Source organism: Ananas comosus, linkage group 21 (assembly GCF_001540865.1).
Source record: "Ananas comosus cultivar F153 linkage group 21, ASM154086v1, whole genome shotgun sequence".
Classification (NCBI taxonomy): Eukaryota; Viridiplantae; Streptophyta; class Magnoliopsida; order Poales; family Bromeliaceae; genus Ananas; species Ananas comosus.
Window position 1 is genome coordinate 7,446,316 of NC_033641.1, and position 15,091 is coordinate 7,461,406.

The window sequence follows — 15,091 nt, forward strand, 5'->3', positions numbered from 1 at the left end:
TACCGGCATGATCATGATTAGTTAATTTGCGAATTATTCGTAAATTATTCGTGAATTTTTTAAGAAACGAATTAAACAGCCGTATGCGTATTTTTTCAAAAAATTCAAAAAAAAAAATGTTTTTTTCGTCAAAAATAATTATTCACGATTTGCAAACGATTCGCCTAAAAAAACGGCGCTCACGGTTGCGGACTCGCTGGTCGCGTAGTCGCTACTCTCGTCGCCAAACTCGTCCGTGTCGTCCTCCTCCTCCTCCGTCGCCCTGGCCAGCGCTGGGAGCAAGAGGGCCGCGGCGGCGGATCCCATCTCACCCTAGGGCCGCAGAAAACGAAAACCATGGATGGGAAATAGCGCGGCGTTAAGAGGAGGGATGGGATAGTGGTCGCGCGCGACCGCATGAGAGCGAGATGCACGACGAACCTCCACCTCATTATATATATATATATATATATATATGGTCCGGCTACTATACTATCGATAGTACCAAGCTCTTGATACTATTGATTTTCTACCGTTAGATCTACCCTTTGATCATTTTCACCTGTTAGAAATATACTATTAAACCAACCATCCACTCAACTTTAGGGACACTATCAATTTAACCGGGGACCACTAATCATCCTAACCGCACATCTTTGCATCCAACGAGCCGAAATTCAATAGTACCAAGGGGTTGGTACTATTGATAGTATAGTAGCATATATCTATATATCTATATATATATATATAATTATATATATAATATATATAATATATAATATATATATATATAATATATATATTAATATAGGCTGTGGTTACTAATACTCATATGAGTATAGAGCACTTTGGTACTCATAAGTTTTCAACCGTTCAGATGAAAAAATGTTGGTTAGGATGAAAGTGGTTATGATTAGGTTGATAGCGGCCCCTAGGGTTGAGTGGGTGGTTGGTTAATGTAATAATCTAACGGGTGAAAATGATTAAAGGTAGATCTAACGGCCAAAAACTTATGAGTACAAATAGACTCTATACTCATAAAAGTATAGTAGCCGGACTATATATATGATATATACTATATATATATATATATATATATATATATATATAATTAGGCTGGAATACTATTAATAGTAAAACGCTATTTTTGCTATCAAGTTTTTAACCCTTGGATGAAAAATTATAAGGTCAGGATGATATTAGTCGGTTAGAGTTGAGTGGTCCCCCTAGGGTTGAGTGGTCCCCACTGGGTTATAGTATTTAATCCAATGGTTAGAAATAATGAAAAGAGTTGATCCAAAGGCTAAAAAACTGATAGCAATAATGAGATTTTGCTACTAATAGTAGCCCAGTCCAACTCTATATATATATATATATGTGTGTGTGTGTGTGTGTGTGTGTGTGTGTGTGTTTATTGGAATTAATTCTTATGTTCATTGAACTTAACTCATATAACTTATTAGTAATTATGATAAAAAAAAAGTGACAATTGAAAGGTTGCTTCAGAAACACTTGTTCATAAAATGTCACTTCATAAAGCACCCGTTCATGGTCTATATAAGCCCATAGTGTTGGTTACTGAAGCATAAATAATTGAAGAGTTTAAGTCTCATTTCATAATAATTTCATTCTTATTTTTTCATTCTATTTCTTTTTGGCAACTTAATCGAGTGAGTGCTTCTACTTCATGTACTTTATCTACACAATTGCTCCAACAATTTTAAGGTTTAAATTTGAAAATATCAGCCACTGCCCTACGAGAGATGGCAACAAACTTTATAAGACTAGAAAGATTTGATGACATGAATTTCAGGCGCCGGTAGAATAACTTATTTTTTCTTTTGTCAACTCTCAAAGTTGCTTACTACTCTAAGACCAGAAAAAAATCATGATGAGCATATTACACAAACTCTTACAAAATAAAAATAGGATGTAGATGACAATATATGCTGAGGCAATATTCTAAATTTTATGTCAGATGCACTTTTCGACGTTTACGAAAATGTAAAAACGGCTAAATAACTATAGAAGGTTGTTAGGATTTGGTTAGATTTGTAGATTAATTCTAGTTGGATAAGAATTAATATTTAAATCTGTTGGAGATAAATTAAGATTTAAATATTAATTAGAGTATAAATCTAACTAGATTAGGAAAAATACTTAAATTTATTAGAAATAAACTAAATATAGATTTAAATATTTATTAGAGTAGGAATTCTAAATATAGTAGGATTTGGGTACGTTTTATTGTAATCGTTATATAAGCATTATGTGGGGTGCTTTTGGAGAGGGAGTACCGCCAAAAAGTTAAAACTATTTGGTGGGTTGTATTAGAGAGAGAGAGTTGGCTGGTTGCATGCATCTAGTGCACGGGTGCATGTGAGAGAGAAAGAAAGTTGTCTTTTAGATTTATAAAAGACGAGAGAAGGGTAGAAAAAATTCAGAAAGAGGGCTCGGGTTATAGCTACTCTGTTGTAAAAGATGAGTCAGATATAATATTCTTTTATTTAATGAATCTTATTTTACCCGCATATTTTTTATTTTTATTTTTTTATCTTTTGTGATTGTATCAGTTTTTGCTGAGGAGACGGGTTTATGGTAAAAACCCGATTTGATGCTTCCGTTGCAGAATCCCAACAATCGGTACCGAATCCACAACAGTCGGTATCAGAGTGGGTTGCGGATTCACAAGATCCATTACCGGCGCGAGTACCGGATTCCCAACAAAGGTCTTGCCGAAAAATACAAATTCGAGGATACCATAAATAAGAAAGTTCTTGTTAGCAAATTTAATAACTACAAAATGGTTGATAATAGATCTGTTCTTGATCGCATGAAATTCAACGTATTCTCAATCAATTTACTCAACATAATATGACTACAGATGAATCTATAATTGTGGTTTCAATTATTGACAAGCTTTCTCCACCATGAAAAGACATTAAAAAAAAGTCTTAAGCATAGAAAAGAAGAGATTACTATTAGATTTGGGTAATCATCTTCGCATAAAACAAAAAAATGGAATAAGAGATGGCAAAAATGAGCATGATGCTCAGAGTACCAAAGTGTATAGGATGGAGGATGAGCATAATAAGATTCGTAAACGCACAAAGAAAATTGAAAGAGAGTCAACCATCCGATCAACTATAACACAATAAATAAACTAGGTCATTACAAGAAAAAATGTTGGTTCCTCTTAAAGGAAAGTGCACCGAATTCCAGAAAAATTTTGTGGCTCTTATATTCGAGGCTAACATTCTCGAAGATGACAAAGCTTGGCAGATTGATTCGACTTCCACAAGGCATGTGTATAATTGTCACACCCCAATAATCCCACATCGGATATGAATGGGGATGTGATTGGGTATATAAGAGACTTAGACACTAGTAATAATAACTGGGCTTAAGTATTTTGGGCCGGTGGTTGGGCCCAACAAGTTATTGTTGCTAGTGGGCTGGGTCGTTATATTTTGTATAAGAGCCAATCACCAGCCGAAAATGTGTGGCGAGTCTCGGCTGAGGCAGGGTCTGAAAGACAAGGTGATAAACTATGCCGGAGTCTATATGACAAGGTGATCGGCTATGCGAGGGTCAGGATAATAAGGTTAGTGAGACGAGTCTCACATCGCCTGGTGATCTTAGACTGTATGTGTGATTGTTCTGATGAGGACGTCAAGGCCTTGTTCTGATGATTGTTCTGATGAGGACGTCAAGGCCTTAACGGAGGGAGTCTGTTACACCCCAATAATCCTACATCGAATAGAAATGGGGATGTGATTGGGTATATAAGAGACTTAGACACTAGCAATAATAATTGGGCTTAACCATTTTGGGCCGGTAGTTGGGCCCAACGAGTTATTGTTGCTAGTGGGCTAGGTCGTTACAATAATGACAGAAGTTTACTCATAATTTATGATGCATTGAATGATGAAAACATTCTCTATATGAGCAACTCTTCAATAGCACAAATCAAGGAAAAATGGTATGGTGCAACTCGAGTTCACATCAGGAAAAACTCTTTCTCACAAATGCATATCATGTACGTGAAGTGAGGAAAATTCTTGTTTCAGGTAGTTTTCTTACTATCCAAACATTCTAATATATAGAATAGTTGGATAGTAAAAATAATATTTTGAAAGATTAGATAGATGATTCAAAATGTTCATAGTTTAAAAAAGTTCTCTAGAATTTTATTTTGATTTTAATATCAAATTCCAATGTCATATTTATTGTCTGACGAGCAATCAATTTAACATTTAAATTTTTTGGAATATCCAAAATATGATTGGTCAACTTTTAATTTTAACAATAAATTTGTTAGATAGTTTGACGTATTCTTTTCTTGAATGCAATTATTAATTGAATAAAACCAATTGATGCTCAACTTTATCTTCATCTAGAATGATAATATTTTTGGTCTTCAAATTATAAGACCTGTGACATTATAGTCCTCGAAATTTAATGCGTTACGTTTTCTTACTTAAAGTATGAGATATGTAACACTTTAGTCTCCAAACTTTTATTAGTCGCAATTTCTAGCTTGAACTATAAGCATATGATATTTTAATTCTCAATTTTTACAGCTGTTATGAATATAATTTATTACTTTTATAATTTTTTTCTTATTTCTTTATGCTTCTTATATTTTTATTCTTATACTTATTCTTTAGTTTCTTTTATTTGTATTTTTTTATTCTTTGAATTTCTTTCATTTTTTTGTGGGCTTTTTTTGCAATTGGACCCCTGAAAAAAATTATTTTTAAAAATAACCCCAGCAAATTTATATTTGCAAAAATGACCCTGTCCCTGCCACACAAGCGCCACGTCAGCCCCACGCGGACGGGGCTGGGAGCAGTAGTTAAGTTAAACATGGTGAACCATTCACCGTATTTAGACACGGTGAACCATTCACCGTGTTTAGAGCTAGTACGTATTTTTTGCAATATAAATATTGAAAAGAGGAATAGGGAATAGCAATGTCAATGGGTATGGATATCCGAAATATTATTCAAACCCAAACCCGAATAAATTATATATATACATAATTTATTTTTATTTATTTATACAATATATAAAATATTTAATAATTTTTATTCCTTAGATCTTTATCCAACGGTATAGATTTTTAAAACCCGCTGGATTTAGGTTCGGGTTTGGAGTTTTTGGTCGGATATAGATATGGGTATGAATTTTTAAAATCCGTCGGATTTGGGTTTTAATTTGATTTTCGGGTTCGGATTTGGATTTTTGAAAAAGGGAAAAAAAATAAGGAATACAAAGATGAAACACGGTGAACCATTCACCGTGTTTGAACACGGTGAATGGACGGTGAATGGTTCATCGTGTTCAACTTAACACACTGGCTCCGGCCCTGCTCGCGTGGCGCTGACGTGGCGCCTGCGTGGCAGGCCTAGGGCCATTTTTGCAAATTAATTTTGATAGGACTATTTTTAAAATAAAAATTTGTCAGGGGGCTACATGCAAAAAAAGCCCCTTTTTTATTTTTTTAACTTTATTTGTTTATTTATTTATATAGAATCCACCAATGTGCGGGTGCCTATATTAGTATTTATGGTTTCTAGGTTTGTCGATCCCACGTGGAGTATATGCAACTACGGAAGACTCTTTTGTGAATTAAGGGTCGTCAGCAGTTGGATTCGTGCAGATTTTTAAAAATCTGAAACTTGAATCTGACAATGAAATCCAAAATCCAGATCCGAATTCGAATTTGAATTTGAATTCGACGGATTTTAAAAATTTATATTCAAAATTGAATTAGATTAAAAATGCAAAATCTGAATCCGAATATGATACACTCATTTATCTTTACCATATTTCAAAATATATTATATTAAAATTTTAAATTTTAAAATATTAATTCAAACATAATATCAAACATTTATATATTTAGATAATATAAAACCTATTTGGTCCCGATCGGATTCCGATTGGATAGGGTATAGATAAAATTCATATCTGAATCCGAATACTTAGGATTTTATTTTGTATATCCATAACCGAAATCCTATCGGTTTAACCTCTAGTATCTCTTCTCATTTGGATTCGGATTTGAATAGAATTGTGATATCCATATCTATAGACATCACTATCTGCATAGACCTGACAATCTCAATCTGTACCTGCCAATATCGTCGGGTTACCTACTGTTAGGCCAATAACGCGCGGCCACGTGGTATGCTGGTGCACCATTCAACCCCAATCCTTAAGAGCAAGAATTAAAGAAGATTTTGGTGTACACTAGAAGCATCGACAATAATACTAAGTAACCGCCAGGTGTAATTAAAAGAAGTTACAGTAACTATAAGTGGTTACGAGCTATTCTGATCGGTTTAAAGTGGTCCGGAAAAATAGGAGTAGTGGCCGATCATGGATGGGATAATAACAGATCAATAGGGGCGACCTATAAATAGACAAATAACGCCCAGAAGAAAGGTCTTTTTTTTCAGAATAGAAAACCACCTTTATTTCCTCTGTATTTTTCTCGCATTTTCTAGGAGTAGTCTACTTGTAATTTTTTACTTTTTCGCATCTATTGTTTTCCTAGGAGTAGATTTAAGTTAAATCAACCGAGTCTGTATGCCCTCAGGCACACTCGTCCTTTGTACTAGTTTTACAAGTTAATTACAATATATAAAGGCATTCGGCTGTTCAGCTGACCCAAAGCACAATGTATTCTGTACATTCGGCTCATCCAGCCGAACAGAATCGACAGTAGAAGGTTTTGAACTCGACTGATCCGATCCCTCATCAGCCGAATCGCTTAATCCAGTCAAAAGGCGCAAACTTTGAGGGTCACCATTCACAGCCGTTCCGCATCCCGACATTCTTCTCGAGAGAGATCTTTGACCGGGTCAAAAGACCAGAGAATTCGGCTCCTAATAATTTTTGGCACGCTCTGTGGGACACAGCCTAGATAAATTTACTTTCTTACTGAAGTTGTGACTGATGATAATGCCATGAATTTGCGCAATAGGGTCATTCCTAAAAATTTCGGGAGCGATCAACCCAATAATTCAGATAATGCTGGCGAATGCCAAGCAGCCTTGCCAGTTAAAGGTAAGACTAGTGGTCAATCTGACCAACAAGAGTCTAGTTTGGCTCAAGTACTTAGACAAATGACACGGGTCCTACAAGTATTGGACCAAAATAGTCATAGGAGTACTGACCGTTTAGATGCAGTACTAGCCGCAATCACGGCCTCTAACGAGAATATTGCCCAAATAGGGCAATTATTGACTCGTAATGAACAACCTATAACAGGTCTGCAAGGGCCTATAATTACACCGGTGTTACAAAATCTTGTAACACCGGCGAATGGTCAACCCCAATATCAGGGGGCACCATTTCAGGTGGCTAACAGACCAGTTGTTGCAAACGTCGGTCAACAACCAGAAATAGATTGGGGATTACCACCTCCTCGGTCAGTGGCAGCATATCAGCCTCAAAATGTAGGAGCTAGGGCTGGAGGGCAGGCCCCAAATATACAAGGGATTAACCCTGCAGTGCAAAATTTCGGTCTACCACTAGAACCGAATCTAGTTTAGGCATAAGTGCCTGTGTCTTTATAAGGGATAAGGGAATAACAATAAAATTTATGCTCAAATTGAAGAAACCATCCGAAACACTTTCGGAGTTGGAGCTAGGCCGGCAATACGGCCTGTGTTTATATCACCTGATCCCGCAAATATAGATACAGAGCACCCTTATCCGGCAAATTGAAAAATGCCGAAATTCGATAAATTTTCTGTTGATGAGACCGAAAATACTGTCGAACATGTTACATGGTTTACGGCACAATGCCGAGAAGCTGCTGCAGATCCATTCTTGAAACTCAGAGTATTCGCTTTTTTTAAAAATAAAAAAAGTAAATACTCTTTTTGTTTTTATCCGTTCTTAGGATTCTAACACTATTTTTTTTAGTATTATTTTTTTATTTTTATTATGTATTGTATATTATAATATTTTAAATAATAAGTTAAATTTTAATTTATATTTGAAAAATATAAGAATAAAAAAAAAAACTTTCTGAGTAACTCATATAGCATTCCATCTACCTGCAGACTTGTATAAATAAAAATAATAATTATTTTAAAATTTATGGATAAATTTTATTTGTATCAGCATTATCTACAACAGGTACACTGGCCCATCTGCATATTGGTAAAAGTTTCCCTTCGGCAGATCTACTGTAATGTCAGTGTTGATCCTAGCATTTGCTTTACTTTCTTTTATTTACTCATTAAGATATCGGCCCGTGAAGCTCGCGCACCTTCTCTATAGAATATCCGTACATTTATTGTAGATAATAATTTTTTCACCGGATGCAGCATGTGCATTCAACTGGACAAAAGTTTTGGGGACGATACAGAGGGGCGCCACGTCCCTTATCTGTCGATCTGTCTCTCTCTCTAGAAACACACGGTATTTTTTTTTCTTTATTATTAATAATTTATTATTTATAATTAAGTATTATTAATTTTTAATAATAATTAATAATAATTATTATTATCTATTAGATAATAAATATTATTATTTTATTATTTATAATAAATTATTAATAATTTATTCATTATTTATTTGGCCAATTTGCATAAAAAATTCACTTATTTTGGGCTTTTGCAAAATCGGGCCATTTTTTTGGTTTTTGCAGATTCGATCCGCTTTTTCAGCAAACTGACCAAAATACCCTTATACCTTTTTCTCTTTCCTCTTTCTCTCTCCTCTTTTTTTTCTCTCGTTCTTTTTTCTTTTTTTTCCCAGAGAGCGGCGAAGATGGAGCGGAGGTGCTCTTATACCTTTTCTTTTCTCTTTTTTCTCTCGTTCTTTTTTTTCTTTCTGTTCCCAGAGAGCGGCGAAGACAGAGCGGCGTCGTCACCGGCGCCCCCACCTTCCTCGCCTCCGATCCCCCCAAGGCCGGGCTGTGACTTTTTTTTTTTTTGTATTTTTCTTTTCTTTTCTTCTCTGACTCTCCTCCACAATTTCCGACGACGGCGCCTCTCTCGCTCTTCCCTGCCCTTCTCATCTCTCCTTCTCCCTCCTTCTCTGCTGCCTCCGACGACGATGCATCTTCGCCGACACCGACGCCGACACCGTCGAGATCACTGCGGCGCTGCAGCCTCGGAGTGGGGGGTCTTTAGCGGCGTCGTCACCGACACAGTGGCTATTGACAGAGAGGGTGACAAAAAAAAAAAGAAATAGAAAAAAAATAAAGATAAAAAATATATAAAAAAAAGGATGAAGATGAAATTGTATCGTTAACTACAAAAAAAATTACAAGTTGCACTACTTAAGATGTAAACTGCAGCTTTAAGATGAAAATTACACTCTTTAAACGAAAATTACACTCTTTGAAAGATATTTACACTGTTTCTCTTCTTATTGCACTCTTTCAGATATAAACTGCACCCACTAAGATAAAAATTACACTCTTTAAATGAAAGTTGCACTGTTTCTCCTCTTGTTGCACCGTTTCTCCTCTTGTTGCATCATTTCTCCTCTTGTTACACTATTTTTTATCTTAAACTGCACCCATTTAAGAGATATTTATACTGCTTCTCCTCTTGTTGCACTGTTTCTCCTCTTGTTGCACTGTTTCTCCTCTTTAAAGAGGAGAAACAGTGCAACAAGAGGAGAAACAGTGCAACAAGAGGAGAAGCAGTATAAATATCTCTTAAATGGGTGCAGTTTAAGATAAATGGGTGCAGTTTTTTTTCTTGTTGCACCATTTTTTCTCTTGTTACACTGTTTTTTATTTTAAACTACACATCTTTAACAGATATTTATACTGCTTCTCCTCTTGTTGCACTGTTTCTCCTCTTGTTGCACTGTTTCTCCTCTTTAAAGAGGAGAAACAGTGCAACAAGAGGAGAAACAGTGCAACAAGAGGAGAAGCAGTATAAATATCTGTTAAAGAGGTGCAGTTTAAAATAAAAAACAGTCCGACTCCGTTCGCCGCGGCCGCTGCCGCTGCGGCGACGGGATCGGACTGGGGGTCCGCGGCGGACGCGGCGTCTCGACGTCGTCGTGGGAGAAGCAGAGACGCTGGTCGGCGGCTTCTGCGCAGCGGCGGGAGGAGAGGCGGCGCCAACGGAGAAGAACACGCGCGGCGCTGGTGCCGGCGCCGGTTGCGCTTCCGCCTCCCCCTCCTGCGCCCTGCCGCTTGGCCTCCCCTTCTTCTTCTTCGCCGTTGTCTTCTTCTCCGCATCCAGCCCGACCCCGTTCGCCGCGGCCGCTGCCGCCGCGGCGACGGGATCGGGCTGGGGGTCCGCGGCGGCGGAGGAGAGGAGGAGGGGGTCGCGGGCGGTGGAGAGGAGGGTGAGGAGGGGGGCGACGGTGAAGAAGGATGGTGAGGAGGGAGGCGACGGTGAAGAAGAAGGCGACGGTCCGCCTTTTTTTTTTGGCGAGAAAAAAAAAAAAAAGAACGACAGAAACGAAGAGGAGAGAGAAAGAGGAAAGAGAAAAAATAATAAGGGTATTTTGGTCAGTTTGCTGAAAAAGCGGACCAAATCTGCAAAAACGAAAAAGGTGACCGGGTTTTGCAAAAGCCCAAAATAAGTGGATTTTTTATGCAAAAAGGCCTATTTATTTTAAATAATATTTTGATGTTAATTAATTAAATAATATGATTTTAATTTCAAATTATAACTTTTATTTTTTTTGTTTCAATTTAGCAATCCAAACACTATCTATTTTTATTCAAATATAAAATTAATATAATTTCTGCTTACATCTAAATTTATATTTATTTTTAATATAAGCAGTTGTTATTTATACCTAAATCGAACGTAGTCACGGTGTAACGAAGCTTTACTGAAAATTTTTATCCCATTCAACCGAACCGTGTCCACCAAAATTAAAGCTCCACGGCTCGGCGTACAATCAACCAATTTGCCATGGCAATCACCGTAGATGTCGTTTCCCGCAGGACCGTGAAACCCTCCACTCCGACCCCTCCCCATCTCCGCTCCTACCAGCTCTGCTGGATCGATCAGATCACCCCCGTCTACCACCTCCCCGTCGTCTTCTTCTACTCTGCCGCCGACGCCGACGCCGATCTCGAAATTTTGAAATCTTCGTTGTCGACTGCGCTAGCCAGTTTCTATCCGCTCGCCGGCAGGATGAGCGGCAACTCCATCGTCGACTGCGGCGATCAGGGCGTTGACTTCTTGGAAGCCCGCGCGCCCGGCGCCGACCTCTCGGAGATTCTGAGCTCCGACGAACCCGATCTCGACGAGGTGAAGAAGTTCCTCCCTTGTAGCAAAGGCGAGGCCTCTTGCTGTGACTCTGAGCCGACAGTCATTCTCTCGGTGCAAGCCACCGTATTCCGATGCGGCGGCATTGCCGTCGGCCTCTGCGTCTCGCACAAGATCGCCGACGGCCGATCGCTATTCTCGTTTCTGCAAGCGTGGGCCGCGGCGGCCAGAGGTTCCTCCTCGTCCGAGAATTCCCCGTCGTTCGACGGCGCTGCTGTTTTTCCGCCGAATGCGAATGCAGTTCCGTACGAGGGCGAGAAACCGCCGGAGAACAAGCCGCCGCAGGTCCGGAAGCGGTTCGTGCTCGACGGGCCGAGAATCGCGGCGCTGAGGGAGAAGACGGCGTCTTCGGCGACGACGCGATTCCAGGCGGTGGCGGGGCTCGTCTGGCGGTCCGCATTGCGGGCGCGGCCCCGCGCGCGCGCGGCGGTGGCGACGCTGGTTTTGGACTCGCGGTCGCGGACGGAGCCGCCGACCCCGATCGGCTCCTTCGGCAACCGCTGCATAGCGATTCTCGTCGGCATTCCGAGAGATGTGGTGGAGAACGTTGCGTCCGACGTGACTAATGAAAGCGCAAACAACGTGCTGGAGGCGGAGATGGGCGCCGCGGTGGAGGGAGTGGACGCCGAGTACGTGCGGCGGCTGCAGGGCGAGGACGGGTGGCTGAGGGCGTCGGAGCTGACCTTGGAGGAGGTGCAGAAGTGCGGCGGGTTGGCGGAGGCGGGGTTCGATATGAACATCTTCAGCAGCTGGCTGCGGCTGCCGGTGTACGAGGTGGACTTCGGGTGGGGGCCGGCGGCGTGGGCCTGCACGACGCTGCTGGGGCCCAGCGCCATGGTGGTGCTGCCGCGGCCGCCCTCCGCGGGGGACCCGCAGGGGATGGAGGTCTGGGCGTCGCTGGGGGAGGACGAGATGGCGGAGCTCCAGCGGGAGCTGGACAAGCTGGTCCCCCTGAACCCGGTCCACCACGTCGGCCAGCCGTGAACCAGGATCTGCGTTGCGTAGTTCTCTTCCTCCGTCAAATTTCTGCATTGAAATTTGACTTTTTTATATCCATATTCGAAGTTCTATCCATTTAGCCTTCAATTAACTTGTGACTTTCGAATTTAAATTTGAATAAATTTTGAGTGTTCATATAGAGGGACATCACGATCTGTGGTACTGTGATGGCACTGGATTCTAAGCATCTTCTTTTTACTCATTAAAATATCATCGCATGCAACTCGCGTGCCTAAATTTGCGCGCTCATCCCACGTATTAATTATCTTTACTTTCTTCTGATCCCTCGGTCTACGCGCTTGCTCCATTAATTGTTTCAGAGAGGAATTACTATTAGGTAAAAATAAAAATAACAAACCTATAGTTGGCAATGTTTCATGAAAAAATTAGGATTATAATTAGGACCAACAATGCAGCTCATTATTTGTTAGTCAGTTTGTATTCATTTTGAAATGAACTCAATATCGATCACTCGTTTAAAAAATATATAAAATATAAGCTGAATTTTTCAACTTATAATCTAAACGAGTTGAACTCAGGTTACGATATGCTTATTCATGTTCAGCTCCATATATATATATATATGCTTATTCGTGTTCGGCTCGATATATATATATATATATAGTAGGGCTAGAATACTTTTACAAGTATCACCCAAGTGATACTTGTGTGTTTTTAGCCCTTAGATGGAGAGATGTGAGGTTGAGATGATGGTGGTAGGTGGTGGTAGGTGGTGGTAGGTGGAATAGTGTTTGATCCAAAGGCTATTTGTAATCAAAAAGTAGATCCAATGGCTAAAAACGTAATGGCAACATGGGGATGATACTTGTAAAAGTATCCTAGATCAACTCTATATATATATATATATATATATATATATATATAGAGAGAGAGAGAGAGAGAGAGAGAGAGAGAGAGAGAGAGAGAGAGAGGGAGAGAGTTGAGCTAGAATACTATCGGTAGCAAACGGACTCAATATAAATGATGTCGAAAAATTATGAAATTTAGTTTTCAAATATTTTTAATACTGTAGATCAAGTCTAACAGAATCGATCGTCGATTTGAAAGCCGCATCATTAAAAACAACTTGATAGCATGGAAGCCTCCGTGCTACCGATAGTATACCAACCTAACTATATATATATATATATATATATATATATAGAGAGAGAGAGAGAGAGAGAGAGAGAGAGAGAGAGAGAGAGAGAGAGAGGGAGAGAGTTGAGCTAGAATACTATCGGTAGCAAACGGACTCAATATAAATGATGTCGAAAAATTATGAAATTTAGTTTTCAAATATTTTTAATACTGTAGATCAAGTCTAACAGAATCGATCGTCGATTTGAAAGCCGCATCATTAAAAACAACTTGATAGCATGGAAGCCTCCGTGCTACCGATAGTATACCAACCTAACTATATATACATATATTCGAGTTTTTATCAAGCCAAACACAAGCAAGTTGATCTTAGCTCGTATTCGGATCGTTTATTAAACGAGCTAAAAAATTCAACTCATATTCGGCTTATTTACTAAACGAGCGATTTGATTTCGAAATTATTTCGAGCCCAACACGAGCTGGTACGCAAACAGCGAACTGGATTGTCACTCCTAAGATCAATAAATTTGTAAACAATTAGTTGCCAATGTAATAAATTTAAAGTTACTAAAACGTATAGAATAGTCAATAAATTAAATAATTTATTTAATTCATTCGAACAAAAGCACTTAATTCTGTTGGATTTTGCATGTAAGCCCATGTTCCGAAACCATCCAAAATATACAAAACTTTTATATCCAAGAAGCCGGGAGCACGAGCTTCTTTTTTCTTTTTTTTCTTTTTTTTTTTGTGGGCAAAAATATAAAATTTTTTAAGAAAATTAAAATAAAAAAATAAAGTTAATAGGGACTATTTCAATAGATTCTATTCCATAATTAATATAGTGGAGGGGGTTCCCTTCAATTTTTATTTTTATTTTTCAAATTTTTTATGGCCTTCCACGGTAAGGACTGAGGAGATGCCGGGCCTTGGACGTCAGAAAAAATTCAAAAAACCAAGAAGCGCTTCCTCCTGCAGCGGGAAAGGGCTTCTAGGGATTAGTGGGAATATAAGGAGGGGTTTTTTTTATCTTAATCTTAAAAAAAAAAGTAAATAAAATTATGTAGAGTAAGTTGAAATATCATCCAAAATATGATCACTCGGCCTAAAATTCTTAAGTTCAGTTATTATTTAGTGTGTCCGTCACTTATAAACCTATCAGATTATCCGGTATGGGATTATTGGAATGTCACGTTCTCGTCAGTCCAGTCCGATCACACTTTTCTACATTATCCGATGTGATTCACCGGTCGGAAGTGTGAAATCCAGACTTACCAGGTTGGTTATTAGGGTCCGATATGGGATTATTGGGATGTCACATTCTCGTCTGCCCAGTCCAATCACACTTTCTCATATTATTCGATGTGATTCACCAGTTGGAAGTTTGAGATCCAGATTTACCAAACTGGTTATCAGGCTCTGATACTATATATAACAATCCGACCCTTAGTAATAATAACTCGTTGGGTCCAAAATGCTTAAACCGAGTTATTATTATTAGTGTGTTTGTCACTTATAAACCGATTACACTTTACCATATTAACTAATGTGGAACTATTGGGACGTCACATTTTATGCCTCCAAGCAGTAAGTATGATTTTTTTTTTTTTTTNATATATATATATATATATATATACATACATATATATATATATATATATATACATACATATATATATATATATATATATACATACATATATATATATGGAATTAGGCTACTATACTATCTATAGTACCGG

General features: G+C 38.7%; 1 protein-coding gene across 1 annotated transcript; it reads left to right on the plus strand.

The window, feature by feature from the left end:
• Window positions 10,813-12,394, plus strand: LOC109726251 (salutaridinol 7-O-acetyltransferase-like). Its single transcript, XM_020255760.1, has one exon. The coding sequence runs from the start codon at window positions 10,893-10,895 to the stop codon at window positions 12,234-12,236; it is 1,344 nt and encodes a 447-aa protein (XP_020111349.1). The 5' UTR covers window positions 10,813-10,892; the 3' UTR covers window positions 12,237-12,394.

Excerpts from the sequence above, each read along its gene's own strand:
- LOC109726251 (XM_020255760.1), top strand. The coding sequence starts at position 10,893 with ATGGCAATCACCGTAGATGTCGTTTCCCGCAGGACCGTGAAACCCTCC.